The sequence below is a fragment of the Armigeres subalbatus genome, chromosome 1 (genome assembly GCF_024139115.2).
Source record: "Armigeres subalbatus isolate Guangzhou_Male chromosome 1, GZ_Asu_2, whole genome shotgun sequence".
NCBI lineage: Eukaryota > Metazoa > Arthropoda > Insecta > Diptera > Culicidae > Armigeres > Armigeres subalbatus.
The window spans coordinates 309,626,694-309,642,673 of record NC_085139.1 but is presented as its reverse complement, the minus strand read 5'-3'; the positions used below and the strand labels follow the sequence as shown (position 1 = coordinate 309,642,673).

General features: G+C 40.6%; 1 protein-coding gene across 4 annotated transcripts in view; it reads right to left on the bottom strand.

The window, feature by feature from the left end:
* Window positions 1-15,980, bottom strand: part of LOC134207908 (plexin-A2) — a 200,251-nt gene that overhangs the window by 118,876 nt on the left and 65,395 nt on the right. The window contains exon 1 of one of the 4 annotated variants that reach the window (XM_062683961.1): window positions 2,866-3,129. The exons of 2 other annotated variants lie outside the window; for them this stretch is intronic. Coding sequence is in view for 1 of the 2 variants with exons in the window: in XM_062683958.1 (XP_062539942.1) it covers window positions 2,870-2,879 (10 nt within the window). In the remaining variant the exon portion in view is untranslated. Of the gene's footprint in view, window positions 1-2,865; window positions 3,130-15,980 lie in introns of those variants that run through there. One more of the 4 variants, XM_062683958.1, reaches the window with a different exon arrangement.

Sequence of the window (15,980 nt, the reverse complement as noted above, 5' to 3'; positions counted from 1 at the left end):
AAAGACTTTGCCGAAGAAGGTACGTAGCTGGAAGGTCTACAAAAAATGTTATTACGTTTCGAAAATTGATTGGGTTAACCATATGCAAGAAATCAATGTTTCTGCCAGCACTACCGGACAACCTATGGTTCTCGAAGGACAAAACCCATCTTCCTCCTCGTCGGATTTTTTTCTTTGTGAAATGAATCCGGATAGCTCCCATTAGCTCTAAAGCCCTATAATATCAATTATTTTGAAATAACACTCAATTAAATTATTGGTCTACGTAGTACGGCAGTGCTGGCAGAATAAACGATTTTTGCATATAGTTTGAACACTCAATTGTCTAAGCGTTATAACTTTTTTCGTGGACGTTCCAGCAACGTGCCTTCTTCAGCAAAGTTCTTCGGCATCCTTTGGGTTATACTTTAACGCAATGTGCCACTTGGTTAACGATGAACTGAAGCCTTTAGTAGTAGAAATGCAAAAATGTACGTTCTTTCATACTAATTTCCATACAAACTTCAAACGCGATGCGGAAAGCGAGGAAGCAACCAATCGGTCCCAAATTCTGCACAGTTGTTCAGGGCCCAGAATGGCTTCGAAAAACCATTGATTTGAAAAAATGACCATGACGCCCCACTCTAATATATATATATATATATATATATATATTTTAACTTATCTTTATTTCAAGGCTCAAGCGCCAGTAGGCATTACGGAGCCGTTATTATTAGTATAATATTAGTCTTGGGGAGCCGAAAGACTCGCGGCTTGGTCGAGGCTAAGGAGTACAAGAAAAAAAAAATGGATGGGATGGGGCCTAGGTGGCGATGTTGTGGCACGTTCATTGATGATTGACGAGGTGTAGACAGGGATTAACTGTAATGATACAAACAAACGATTTTTCGAGCGAAGCGGGTTGGAACAAGGTGGACATGGCCTTACAAGAGACAGGGGTTCAGACAAAGACATTGATTTGTTTCAAGAAATTATACACAAGGACCATGTAGTCTAGGTCAAGCTTACTCAACACATCTCTGAGGTCTTCCTTTTCTGGTTTCCCTCGGGCCCGGAGGATGCACATAAATCGGACCTGGAAACATCGTATTTAGGACAGCTCCAGACAACGTGGTTGATGTCTTAGTAACCTGCACCGCACTCGCATCGATTGCTGTCGGCGAGCCCTATTCGATGGGAGTGTGCGTTTAAAGTAGTGATTGGACATTAGTCGACACATTACCTTGATAAAGTCTCGACTAATTGCCAATCCCTTGAACCAAGGTTTCTTCGATACATGTGGGAGAATAAATGTAACCATCTATCCAAATCTCCTTCATCCCATTTTCGTTGCCAACTGACCAAAGCGTGATGACGAGCAATTGTGAAAAATTCGTTAAAGGCGATTTTGTAAAGTTAATTATATATTTAATGATATTTCAACGTATTGAACTAGTGAAATTAAAAAAAAATCGAAAAAAATCAAATTAGTTTTGCGCGTAAAATCTAAAAAAATTCGTCATACAAATTTAAAAGTTTAACTCCTGTCCTTCCATAGTTCAGCGATAAGACAATCAGCCGCAAAGGAATTTTGCCATTGGCTTAGATTTCAAATGTAATTAAAGCAAAGAAATCAGAAAATTCTAAATGATGCAATTTAGCGGTGGACAGCCTATTCTTGAGTATCACATGACGTATACATGTTCTGTTGAATAATAATTTGTATAAATGATTGTAACTTATAACACCTTTGAAATATCCTATCATATGCTGCGCAATTAGTCGATGCTAATTTGTTGTCAGTGAAACTAATTCATCTGTTTTGTGCTTCTGAGTTCAGCACCAACGAAGACGACGAAATGAAAACCAATCGATCGAAGTGCTTTCAACGCTGATGACGACGACCGACGGTGCTGCACCGCGCTTTGATACACGTTGGGGCAATGCAATGGTGACGGAGAGCGACCGCAGTTGCCAAGATCGGAAACCGTTGAAGCAAAAGCAACACAACAATATGCCGGTGACGGTGACGGTGCGGTGGAAGTCAATTACGAGCAATAATTCCCGAACAAAAGAAAGCAAAATCGGCCTCCTGTGTGTGCCACGACGACGACGACGACGACGACAACCAACGACGGAACGATGGATGAATGGAATCTCGGGCGTTTGGGCCGCAGTCGACGACCCGAAAAGCATCTCCAAATGCACAGAATACACAACTCGTGTACGCGTCCGTACATACCGACAACAAGACTTATTACCGTCTGCCATGCCACCACCTCATTGCCGTCCGTGTGGTGCGGTTACGTGGCGTGGTAAACGGTGATTGTGTGGTGGAGTGCATGCAGATCAAACTGGATGCTGCGCCGCGTACCTGCGCGGAGGAGAGGGACAATGAGTAGGTGCTCGATACGGCGGTGCGGTGGTGCGGCCTCTGACTTGTTGTCCCAAATCACTTTTGGGCTTTGCCATTGACGAACTTGAGGCTGGTTGGCTGCTTTTTCGGAGGCGAGTCGGACCGAAATGGACGGGCGAGCTGATGTTTTATTCAGAGTACATAATGTTGACACGGGAGGTCATAAACATATCGACGAAAATAAAGCTACAAATATTCGAAGAAACCAATGGCAATATTCGATGAATAGAGTAACGAATGTGTTTTGGACGTTTAAATATATGTTTGATTTTTGGCTAAATGTGGGGTTTGAGTCTAAACCTTACAGAAAAAAGTCTGTAATTATGCACAATGAATATTATGACAATATTCCACTCAAATAGTCCCTGAAAATCTGTGAGGATTGTCCCTCTATTTCGAACCTATCCATCAGCCCTGACATAAACAATTTATCGGTATTCGATTTACCACATTTGACGAAAACTTCATACCTACTTGTTGTCATGTAATCTTTTCCGCAGAAGCATGCATAATAGGATAAACAAATCGGTAAACTGCAATTGTCTATGGTTGTCGTTTTGCGATTGATTATGATGTGACATACGAATTAACCTTCCCAAAATGATTGTTTCACCAATCAAGGCACTTCACGTTGAACTTGACCGATTATTTGGAATTAATTCACTTAGGCTTGATCGATCACTCAATCAGACTCACGGTGTTGCAGATAGATACCTAATCGCAAACGGTTGCTTCTGCCGTGTCGCACACTGTCGAAACTGTTTTATTTTGGTTCGTTTTCGATTAGTTCCTAATCATGCCAACGCGCCTCGGATGCCTCGCGGTGAATCTCGATCGAGTGGATGGCGAAAAAATGAGCCACGATGTGAACAGGTCAGGGAAATTAATTGGGACACCATCAGGGATAAGTGCAGCCTTGGTTAAGATAATTGGAAATTAAATGGTATCAAAATGATATCATGATCCTTCATAATAATCACATTAAAATAAAATTGAACGTAAATAAAACAACAAAATCTAATTGACTGAACACAAAATTGTACGGACGAGGGTATTACTTTTGTATAATAGCAAAACAGCCTCCCGAGCAAAACACAATTTTTGCAAGAAGATGCAATAACTCATATACCAGCAAAGTTGATTGCATTTGGGTTGCTAGGGTAAAAGTTCCGATAGTCGTGGGTGTTCCTATAGCTGCGGTAGTACGGTTTGCAGGGATTCAACAAATTAAACGCAGTAGGCCACATTACCAGTCAATTAGTTGACCTGTCATAACACGTTAGAGACAAAAACAACACAGCAAATAGTTTTGAAAAATCAACGACGTGTAAAATTGCAGCAAGTCCCAACAAACGAATAAGCACTCGATGTTCAATTAAATTTGATTGAATTTCACAACCGAGCACGGTTTAAATTTATTTCGATTTTAAAGAACAGTAAGATCGATTGAATGTTACGTTTATTCGCATGCTCCAAATATGTGCATGAAAATACATTTAAAATCACAACATATTTTTATCTGTGAACATTGGAATTCCTTTTAAATGGTGAAGTATCTTTAAAATACTTTATTTTTTTCTCTCCCTTGTGCCAATAGTTGCGGTAGTGTTCCAATAGTTGCGAATCCCATATAAAACCTATGGGATTCGCAACTATAGGAACACGAATAACAAAATACCGCAACTATTGGAACAGTCCTCAATAATTGGAGGATTGATTTCAGGTAACAAAAATTATTTTGGTTCAATTATGACACGCTCTGGATAAAATTGCAATAATGAGCTTTCGGATGCACTCTCAAGGTAAGGAAATGAAATATAGATTAGAAGTTATCTAAAAATTAGTGTTGGAACGTGCTTAGTTCCTCCACTATTGGGTCTTTTACCTACTTGGACTACGAATAAACACGCATTTTACATAAGTTGAGCCCAATTTCGTTTATATAGGTGTCATGACCAGGCCGAGTTTTCCAGACTCGACCGTTCGTCGCAAGAAATACTCTATGAAAAGAGGTAATTACAAAATCCACACCTTAGAAAAGGGATTCAATTTTTTTATTCTTATAGCCAGGAAAATTTTGTAAATTTACGTTTATTTTGATGCATATATAAGAAGCGTGAAAATAAACGCAATAATAAACAAAGAAACTGTAATTTTAAAATAATTTGAAATTGACCCATCAAAGCATATTTTTCGCTAAATCGATTCTTTTTTTATTTACGGTCAACTTTCCTAAATAACCCATATTTTATATGCCTCAAAGTAATTTTAGAATTCAAAACTAAAAATCCAAAAAGGGTTTTTTTTGTTTGGCCTAACATTTGTAACATTTTGGACGAACATCGGGTGAATGAGCTCGCACGTGCAGCACTTTTTTGGTTTTTGGGTTCGATTTTTAAGATAATTAGAGGCTTAAAAATATGGATTTTTCTAGAAAGTTGACTTTTAATAAGCCAACGAATCGACTGAGACGATAAAACAAGATACAATTTTTAATGGGAAAGGTTAAGCAGATTTCATTGGAATTTGAATAAAAGTAAACTTAAATGTAGATGATTATTGTGATTACATCTAGACGAGCTCGGTGGTCTAGTGGCTACCGCTTCTGCCTTATAAGCAGGAGGTCGTGGGTTCAATTCCAGGCTCGTCCCTTTCATACCTTGTATTTCTATCTTAGTTATTTCTATGATTCACGTTCTACCAAAACGATTCCTACTGTTATAACCTTCCACACAATCCCAAAACCTCCCGTGGCACCTATGAGAGGTCGTAGAGTTATCTGCATCTTTCATAAATGAGTGTCCAACTAACTATCCTTCCCCTTCCTCAGCATTAGCAAAGACGTGGCCAGGACAGATCTCGACTATTGGAGGGTGCTTGGGTAGTGGGTAGTGAGACTTTTTACAGTGAGACTGAGAAATGAAAAGTAAGAAGTGAGACGTCTCGTGAAGTGAGACTTCTCTCTTTTTACAGTGAGAAGTGGGAAATGAGGAGTGAGTAGTGAGACGTCTAACTTCTCATTCTTCATTTCTCACTTCTCACAGTAAAAAGTTAGAAACTCGAAGTGAGTAGTGAGACGTCACACTACTCACTTTGCATATCTCACTTTTCACAATAAGAAGTGAGAAATGGTGAGTGAAAGTGCGAATTCTCACTTTTACTCCTTATTTATCACATCTCACTGTGTAAAGTGAGTAGTTCAAAGTGAGTAGTGTGTTCTCACTACTTACTTCGAGTTTCTCACTTTACAGTGAGACTCACTCCATATTTGTCACTCCTCACTGTGAGAAGCGCCAGGTGAGTAGTGAGACTTCTCCCTTCCTTTTCGTTTTACTCACTTTTCCCAGTGAGAAGTGCAAAATCAGTAGTCAGAAGTGAGAGGTCTAACTTTCTACACCCCATTTCTCACTTTTTATATGACCTATTTGACCAAATGTCATGTTCGGTCAAATGACCTATTCAGCCTTACACACTTAAACACGAAATTTCATTTCGGTAAAGTGAAATAACGAACATGGTCGGCAAAGCTTATCTTTACTGAAATCTCGTTGAAAATTGACAGGTTTCTGACGAGAATCGGTATTTCACGATGATTGCAAATACTCGGCAATAAAATTTGCCATAGCGACCGGTAAACTTAATTTCTGACCGAAATTCGGTAAAGCGGTAAAATTTTACTTTGCTATTCGATACGACATGTGTTTGAAAACGGAGATAAAACAATATAGAAGCAAACTTTGGAATATTTTAATGTAAGTACATGCAAATATATACAAATCAACTGCTATTAATAAACAATTGAAATATTACCAAAAGCATCAATCAACATCGTTCCTGTCTGTATAAACCACATTGCATTATTACTATTTTATTTCAGTTGACTACATAAAGCTCCCGATACGTGAAATAGGGTGCCACCAATGTTAGAATAGATGGCGAAGCAGCTGCAGGTATGGCCATCAGTGTTCAGTGCGGGGTTTAGTGTCTACTCGAACAGCCAATAAAATATTATTCCAGTTGAATCCAATTGACTTGCGACATAATGTTGTGAATCAAATTTAACTTGGAAAATGAGCCGCCATTTTTATTTGATGAAGTGTGCATGACTACAATGACTTCCAATTCCCAAGTCGTTTTCAAAAGAATTTTCAACGGAATTAAGAATGTGAATAGATACTTCCCGTAAAAATACCATCATATTCTAAGGGAAATTTGATCAAAGAAGGTCCAATAATGTCTAAATGCTAACACTTTTTGTATGAAGTAAATCGAAATATATTTATGTAGAAATTTTTTCGATGTTTTTGTGTTTAAAATTATTTACTTTGAAAAACAAGAAAAAAACAAGCAAATAATGCACTGAATTTCGGCATAACGATATAAGGAGCTGTTCGGCAAAGCATTACCGAACAGGTCGGTATATTTTGACAGCTGAGGGTTTCATACAGTTTACGAATTGTCGGTAATTCGAACTTTCACCGAGATTATTGCCGAAATCTCAGCTGTTGGATTCTCGGCAATTTTTTTGCCGGCCTCGGTGAAATAAATTAAGTGTGTATGGTCTGTTCGGCTTATTTAATAACCTACTCGGCCAAATGTTCTATTCGGCCAAATGACCTTTTTGGCCAAATGGCATTTTCGTCCAAATGATCTATTCGGCCAAATGAATTATTCGGCTAAAAGGCCTGTTCTCCCTTCAAATGGTGGAAATTCTCCAAATGGCACCAAGTGCCAACAAAAAATTACTCATTTTTCTGTCCAAGCTTATCGGATATCCTTCAACCCCGTAGCTGACGATATTCTACAACTGATATGAAATGAGTTCCGTGATTTTTTAATGAACGAAATATCACAAGTCAGTTAAAAAGCCGCTTGGTACGGTTTGCCAGAACCCCGACCAAATGCAAACTTCAAAGTTATTTTTCAATTCCATGTCGTTCCAAAATCCATACCCACCCACTATCATTTTTATTTGATAAATCCAGTGTTCAAAATATTCCAACTTACATCAACTAAATCAGTTTCCAAATCAAATGGATTTTGAACAATTCCAAATACATTTAATATAAGTAACCGAAAATCCATTTCAGTATCGAATGGTGTAAGAAGGTATTGAGTATTGTGAGGCGTAGGGGTAAGAATGAAGAAACGAAAAAATAATTTCATCAAGTAGGCACGATTTTCGTTTATCTTGCTGGCTCGTTCTAGAGAATCAAAAGTAGCCAGTGAAAGATGTCTTCGAAAACTTCGACAGACATAAAAAAAAATCTCTTTCGGCTCGAAAATTGCTTGCTTTCGCCTCAGCGATCGGAAAAGTACGAACCCTGGTAAACAGAGTCAATTTTGTTTTATTCTAATAGCTTGTAATCTGGGTCTTATACACTACAGTAGATATGTTCTGAGCAAAGATATTGAAAAATAATTCTATTAAAAATAGTGGAGTAAAATAGGGTAAAATATGGCATATCTTGCTTCAACGTGGCGTGCTGCCTATGAAACCACCCCCGTTCGATTCTTCTAGACATTTTACATCGTTCTAGCTTTTCTCAGTCAATTGCTCTAAGTGATGCTAACAGATGCTCTAAGTGAAGATATTTATTGTCAATTTAACAAAATAAGGGAATTGAGGAAAATCAGCTAAATTTCTACACTGCATGCTTTCGCGTTCCGGGTCCTTTTTTGCCACTGTGTCGGCCAAATGACTTTTTAACCCTAAAGAATAATAAATAAGCGACATTATCAGTCGTAGAACCTTCGGCCAAATGGCTCTTTCATGGCCAACTTTTCGGTTTGATACAGCCACAATTTCGTTCAAACAGTATTTTCGGCGAAAGGTTCACTTAGGTCTTCTGCCAGAATGTAGCCTTCGGCCAATTTACATTCCTTGGTCAATAACCGTTTCGGCCGAATCTTCTCTTCGGTTAAATGAAGTTCAAATGGAAAATACTCCCACATTTAAGAACCCTGTGTTTGATTGGAACAACCGATTTGACAGCAAACGCGCTGTTCCAATTTTAACATTGCGTTTCTTTGTTATTAATCCAGCCTCGTTAGGCTAGATGACTTTCGGCCAAACTACTCTTCCTCGAGCTGTTCAGCAAGGATTTCGCTCATATCCGGTGTTCATCAAGCTGCTAGTCGTTCTCGAAAATTGCGGTCAACGAAAAAGCAGGAATCATACGACGAAAGAGATTCCGTCGGTTTTTTTTTTATTTTCTCAGGAATAATGAGCGGATTAGAACAAAGGTTTTGTTCACTACAGTAATTGTTATGATGGCTACGATGAAGGTTTAGAACATCCAGTTCGGGCCCTGCTAGATTCGGGAAGTGAATGTTGTTACGCGACGGAATTAGTTGCACAACGGATAAGAGATCGTCGATCAACAGTGAATCTACCGATTGCAAGGATTGAGCGAGCCACCGCTGAAGTTAGATGTCAATTACTAGCAACGGTTTAAGTCCACAGTATCCAACTGTGAAGCAACCACTGAAGCATTCGTTTTTTCCATGGTTACTATTGATTTACCATAAATATCTGTAGACACATCGAGTTGGAGTCTAGCGACGGGAATCCAACTGGCGGATCCGTCCTTCTACCAGAGTGGAGCTGTTGATTTGGTTTAAGGCGCTGAAGTTTTCATCAACCGTTTCTACGTTGCAGGCCACATTCTTCTAGGCGGCATATTTCCTTCGTTGGTCATTTGATTGGGTAATCAGCGGCAAAACTTCCCAAAAGCATGTGAGGTTGACAGGTTGAAGCAGACACCCGGAGCACTATTGAGCGATTTTAGACCATTGAGGACGATGTTCTCTCACGAAAAAAAACAGTTCGTGGAGATGATTCAATTTTCGACTGATCGAGGCTTGTCTAGGTCGAAATAGGGTTGTTCATGCACGAGTACGAAAACATGGGGCCAGGGCACACAAAAGGCATCGTCGCAGGATTCCACTCGAAACCCCACTCAGATCAGGGGTTAAACCCACTTGGTTTGGTTGGATCAGTAGTAGTAAGACTGTGCTAAAATGTTATGCAGGAATTGTAGGGCTTGAAAGACGATAGCGGGAACCACTAAGGCTATGACCAGGAGTCGCCAGTAACAAACAAAGAAAGTAACAAACTGTTGGTCAGCTATTACTCTGAACTCCATAAATTCAACACGTTTTGCATTGTTTGAGTCATCGTATACCTGGAGGCAACTTCTATAGAAATCGATTTCTTCTCCGCTGCGTATGGTTCGTGTGCGTCTGCGCACATTCGATCTTCAAATTCGTCCAAGGAAGTCGCCGTTCCTAGATCTCATTCGAAAGTCGCTCAACTGAAGCTGGAAAGCATCCCACGAATGGAGCACTTGTCTGGTAAACTTTATATGAGGGTATCTGCAGCTATGCGAATGTCATCGAAGGAACACTTCTGGGTAGACTCCATCACAGTAGTTGAAAGCCACTGGCTGGTTGAAAGCCACTCCGTCAACTTGATCAATCGCGTATAAAAAATTCAGCACAAATGACAGAGCTGCGCATCTAATAAAATGTAAAAAGGGGTGGCAAAGACCTTCATGGCTTCGCAGCGCCAAGGTTGCATGGTCAACCAATACCAGTAGATGGCGGTATTGGTCAGGAAGCGTTCAAAGAAACCAGAAAGTCTTCACATGCAACCGCTCATCCATCGTCAAGTTTCGTTGAAGATTACGTGCACCAGCAGGAGTGCACACCACGGAGATATGTCAAGAAGAGGCAAAGTCATGGCTTGTGTGGAATACATAGCGGTTTCTCTTACACTCCGATTGACATGCAGGGATGTGAATTCATGAACACACGCTGAATGTGTCTTACAAAAAATGATCTAGCCAAAATTGATCTAGCAAAAAATTATATTGTTATTGGTGCGTTTGAGCAGCTGGCAACAACGGTTAAGGATGTAAACATAAACAGCCAGCATCGTGGAAACATAATCCATAAATATTCATCTAAACCAAAGAAAAACTGATGCTTTTCTGACAAATTCCATCAGTTAGCCCCATACTTCGACTATATTGATTAATATTTCGTCTAATTTGGGCTGAATTCCTCCGAATGCGTGCAATGTTTACTGTTGTCGAATGTTAACGAAAAATGAATCCCACGTGTATAAGTTTCCACCACTACAAAGCCATGGTTGATGATTTTTATGACACAACTTCTAGTTGACCCGGCAGACGTTGTCCTGCATAGTAGGCGAGAATGTGCATTCCGAACTGCCCATGCAAAGTTCGCATAGGAATCACAATTTTAGTTATTCACGGTTTGCTCAACCTTACTCGTAATTTTCCCATTAGGAAATATCATATAAACCCGTCGGAAACTATAACGAATGTTTCTGCTGAAGATATGAAAAAAATCCATCCAGCCGTTTTCGAGTTATGCGGATACGAACACAGACCATTTCATTTTTATATATAAGAAGATTACATAGAAATTTGAGTGTCACAATGTTTCACTTTAATCCGTTTAATCCCAATGAACATGAGCATTTGCTGCACGCAGTACGACAGCTTTTAGGAACATTAAAAAAGCGACTACACTACATACGCACAACTTCAGGAAACAGTCCGCATGAGGCTGCGGCTAACGAGCATGCCAATAATCTTAATTTGATTCCCAACGGCGTACTATTCAAGAATTGACTGTTTACTGTTATTTCAACTAAAAACGACTACGCAATTTTTCAGTATTACTTATATCGCCGTGTCGAGACGAATTTTCAAACAGCTTTTCAGATGAATTGACAATCACTTCTGGTAAAAATCTTCAAGTATATGAAGGCTTTTTTTTTCATGTCCGTGGAATCAAGCCAAACAACCTTAATTCAGACGCCAGGGAAAGACCCAACGTCCCTTAAAACTAATGATGGGTAAAACGACTCATTTAAATGTGAGTGGCTCCGTTCATATATTGTTCACTTGTTACGAGGCGAATCTTGAACAAAATTTTGGGACATGTGTCGTCTGTTGACTCGCCATTGAAATTCGAGGATTTGAGTTTTTCCGTCAAGGTGGACATTGAGGATCTGGTTTCATATATCCCAAACCGAAATTACAAATTGTGCAATCAGACGGCGATGATGCCAATACGCACGACGACTTCAATCAAAATACTTCTCCAGCCCATCTAATCCCCACACCTCCACTGTAGATTTAAGCTTTGCCTCCAGTGGAGTATCATTGGTTTCTGAAACAAAATTCTCAAACTCAAAATGCTCGTAAATACCAATCCACCCTGGCCTCCAGGAGGTCATCCGAATTTCCACATAAGTTTTGAACCACGAAGGTGATCGACTTTCGACGCTCGGTAGCGGTTGAATTTCGCGGGAAGTCTTTTTCCACGACATCGACATTAACGAGGACCTGCCAGTCCAGGGTCCATCTCCGAACATGTCGGTTACTGACGTCAACATTGTCAGAAATTTATCACTCCATCTTATCTTCCTAGGACATATGGACGCCCACCATCCTGCTCGGGGCAAATCAAGCGGCGTAGCATTCCTCGAAGCTTTCGAGGGCGGACTTTGCTGTGCTCAATGATAGTTATGCTACACCGCTACCTCCTTTGGTATCACTGTGGCAAGCAGGTCTGTCATGCCGATCTTAAAGTGGTTGACAAATACTGACCTTCACGGGAGCAATCTCTACCGCATCTTCAATTCTGACCTTGCCTCACGTCCCACTTTTACCAAACGTTCATGCTGGCGCTGAGACGATGCTGACTGGAGCTCGTTGGAAACTAACTTCCCGGCCTTTTTTCCTCGAGTTTACCCGAGCGTGCTTAGACGCTGCCCTTGCCACGATTTCATAAACCAGCTGTCTACCCGTGTGCCACAGTCCACAGATTAGATGGTGATATAACAAGAATCGAAGAGCTGTTCAAGTTTTGGAGAAAGGCCCTTCGAGAAACATCGGCAGTGTCAGATCACTATTGAAGACGCTAAAAAAAAGCAGTAATGGGAGGAGTTCCTCGATTTGGTGAATTCCTCACAGACAGCTACGGAACTGTCGCCGAAAGACAATTCACTCATCGGGAAAAAGGTCTTTTGCCATTCACCTTGGTGTGGAGAGTCGTGCCCCGGTGAATATTTTGCAACACAAGGCTAATCGATCGAGGAAACTTGACCTTCAAAAAATTTCAAAACCAGTCTTTATATTTCTTGGAGCTCATCTCTGCTCTAATTAGGAGCAACGGGTAATGCTAAAGCGTCTCAGCCTGTCAAATAAAATACCGTTCTTAGACCTGTTCCCGAACAGAATCCCTCCGGCATCAAGCCGATTTCTCTTACATCATGTGTATCTCAAGTGGGTGACCTATCTGGCTACGGAAGAAGCTGGAATTCTGGCAGTAAGAGCGTTCCGCCCCGGCTATGGAACTAAACTAGCTTGAATCTCGCCAACTGAATAAGACCACCTCCGAGGAAGGGAAGTATACGGGCCTCGTCTTCTCGAATGCGCTTAACCGCACCTGGATCTCGTCATTATGAAAGTGGTTTTTCGCGAGTTGCCCATATTCTGAACCCAAGCAGTTGTCAGCGGCGTCCTCGTCTGTGTCTTAAACCAATCTCTGCTCATATGCTCATCAAGGTCCGCGGGGTCTCTACTAATCGGAGGCTAACTTTCCTCTCTCACTTTAAAGCTGTCAAAGGTGGGTGCAGATCCAGAATCAGCTGAATTTTTGAATTTCCACGAGATTTTTTAATAACCACATGACGTTTTTCTCAGGTTAAAAGGTCGAAAGGGATAAAAGTTCTAAACGACAATACCGTCGTGCGGAGCTTCTTTTGACAAATCGGGGGCTACTTTGGACATTTTGAAACAAAAATTATAACGTGAACTTCCTTCAAATTGCCATTATCACCATTCGGGTGTCTTGTTGATAGTTGGATGGTAACTTCTTGTTTCAAATTTGGTATTTTTTACTTTTATTTTTTTTAGAAAATCAAAAATCCAAAATAGCCCCCAGAGTCAAAAGGAGCCCAGCACGACGGTACGTCAAATGGAAACAAATCGAAAGAGACAAAAGGCCGAGAAGAAGAAAAGGTCGAAAGGGATAAAAGGTCGAAATAGACAAGAAACTAAAACGTAGAGAATCAATTTCTCACAATACAAGTTTCATTCATGTCTTAAATCAACAATCTCTATCTTGTTCACAGAAATTACTTCCTCTTTGAAAATTGCTCATTTCAACCTTGATTGATGAGATGAGTGTTTTACTTCGGCTTGAAGTAAAATGTATTTCACAAATTCTTTCGAATACATCCATTTTGTTATCAACTTGTTCTTGCTCCACCTTTTGTACCTTTCGACCTTTTGTCGTATTTGACCCTTTCGATCCTTTGTCCCTTCCGATGTATTATATCTTTTCGTCCTTTTGTCATTTCGACCTTTTTTCCTTTCGATCACTATTGTCCTTCGACCTTTTGTCATAAATTCGTTTTTCTCAATTGTCACGAAAATTATTCTTAAGGCAATAATACTTGAACGAATGAATGCCGACGTTTTATTAAAAACCCGGAATAAATTTTGAATAGAAGCGAAGTGAAGTTCTGAAGCCATCCGTAGAAAAATAATCAGCTGTTTTATTGGAGCGCATATAGCCATTGTTGAGATGCATTCTATGAAGGAATCTGTGTCAAAAGATCGAAGGTCAAGAGGTCGAAAATCCAAAGGATGAAAGAACAAAAGGTCGAAGGAAAAGAAGGTCGAAAAACAAAAGAATGCAACAGAGTGGTTGATTAACACTAAATGTCGAGTGTCTCATTGTTTGTAATCTTGACCTTTTATCTCATCTCACCTTCTGACCCTTCAACCTTTCGGCGTTTTGATATTTTGACCTTCGAACTTTTGTCCTGAAACCGTAGTTTCTATCTTTTATTCTTTCTACCTTCCGTCCTTTCGACCTTTTTTATTTTCGACCTTTTGGCACAGATTTTTTTATTCAACCTTCTATCCTTTTGACCTTTTGACCAGGCTTGCCATAAACTGCTCGCCGAGAGAAAAATGAGCAAGAGTCATGAGCATCATCCAGCCCGAGCTAGTGCGTCGCAAAACGAGAGCGAGTTTGTCGTTTATCTTTTTCTAGTTGTCCGTCACTCACTCTCGCTCACACTCAAAACAGCCTCTACGATTTTTGTCCCATGCAAAGCGTCACTTCGGGGGCTTAATGAGAGCTCTTTCACCCGACGCCACACTCGCATGTATTTTTGCTAAGCTCATCCTCACTTGGATTGTTTGGGCCTCTGTTTTATTTACGCTTCCACTAATTCGTGAGGATGCGAACGCAACGTTTTGCTGATAATGATTTTATTTAACTCTAGCGAGTTTGAGGAGTTTTGTCAAACCTGCTTATGAGAAGTTTGGACAGATCCGAACTTCTTCCAAAAAGAATTTAAAATAAAAACTGTGGGGTTTGTGTAAAATGCCTTAAGCGTTGGTTTCAAGATTTTCACCTCAGCGTGTCAATCGGCGAGCAGCACGCTATGACTCTGCCTCTTCTAGTTAGATCTCCGTGTCGTGCATACTCATCAACGAAGAGTCGCTGTCACAGAATTTCGTTTCGGCCACCACACATTTTGACAATCCTGCCAGTCTAGTTTTCGGATCCTGTCGCTGATTTAGGCTGTGAACCATTCCACCGATTCGTTTAACTTTTAGTTAAAATTTGACACTTCGATGGTTATTTTCCCATCGTGGTTAAAATTTTACTCCGAAGCCGACCCATTTGAGTTTTGACAGATTGATAGTTATTCGGAACGAAATGGATTTGGCGCCAATTTTCTCACGAACAAAGTTTAACTATCGAACTGTCAAATCTAACCATGCTCCGGAGCAGGGTTATTTTTAACCACGGCGAAATAACCATCGAACTGTCAAATTTTAACTAAAAGTTAAACGAATCGGTGGAATGGTTCACAGCCTTAATGAGGTGAGTTGAATTCATGTGGTTTAATTGAGAAGAATGATACATTTTAGTTTGAAAAGCACATGGCGCGTCTCGAAGACCGTCAGAAAATGGTTTGTGGTTTGCAAAATTACAAGACGCGTCTCGAAGGCCGTCGGAAAATGGTTTGCGGATGGCAAAATCAAAAGGCGCGTCTCGAAGGCCGTCGGAAAATGGTTTGTGGATGGCAAAATCACAAGGCGCGTCTCGAGGACCGTCGGATAATGGTTGGTGGATGACGAAATCACAAGGCGCGTCTCGAAGACCGTCGAAAATGGTTTTTTGTTTGCAATATCACAAGCCGCGTTTCGAAGACCGTCGGAAAATGGTTTGTGAATGGCAAAATCACAAGGCGCGTCTCGAAGGCCTTCGGAAAATGGTTTTTGGTTTGCAAAACCACAAGGCGCGTCTCGAAGACCATCGGAAAATGGTTTGTGGATGGCAAAATCACAAGGCGCGTCTCGAAGGCCGTCGGAAAATGGTTTGTGGATGGCAAAATCACAAGGCGCGTCTCGAGGACCGTCGGGAAAGGGTTTGTGGATGGCAAAATCACAAGGCGCGGCTCGAGGACCGTCGGGAAATGGTTTGTGGATGGCAAAATCACAAGGCGCGTCTCGAAGGC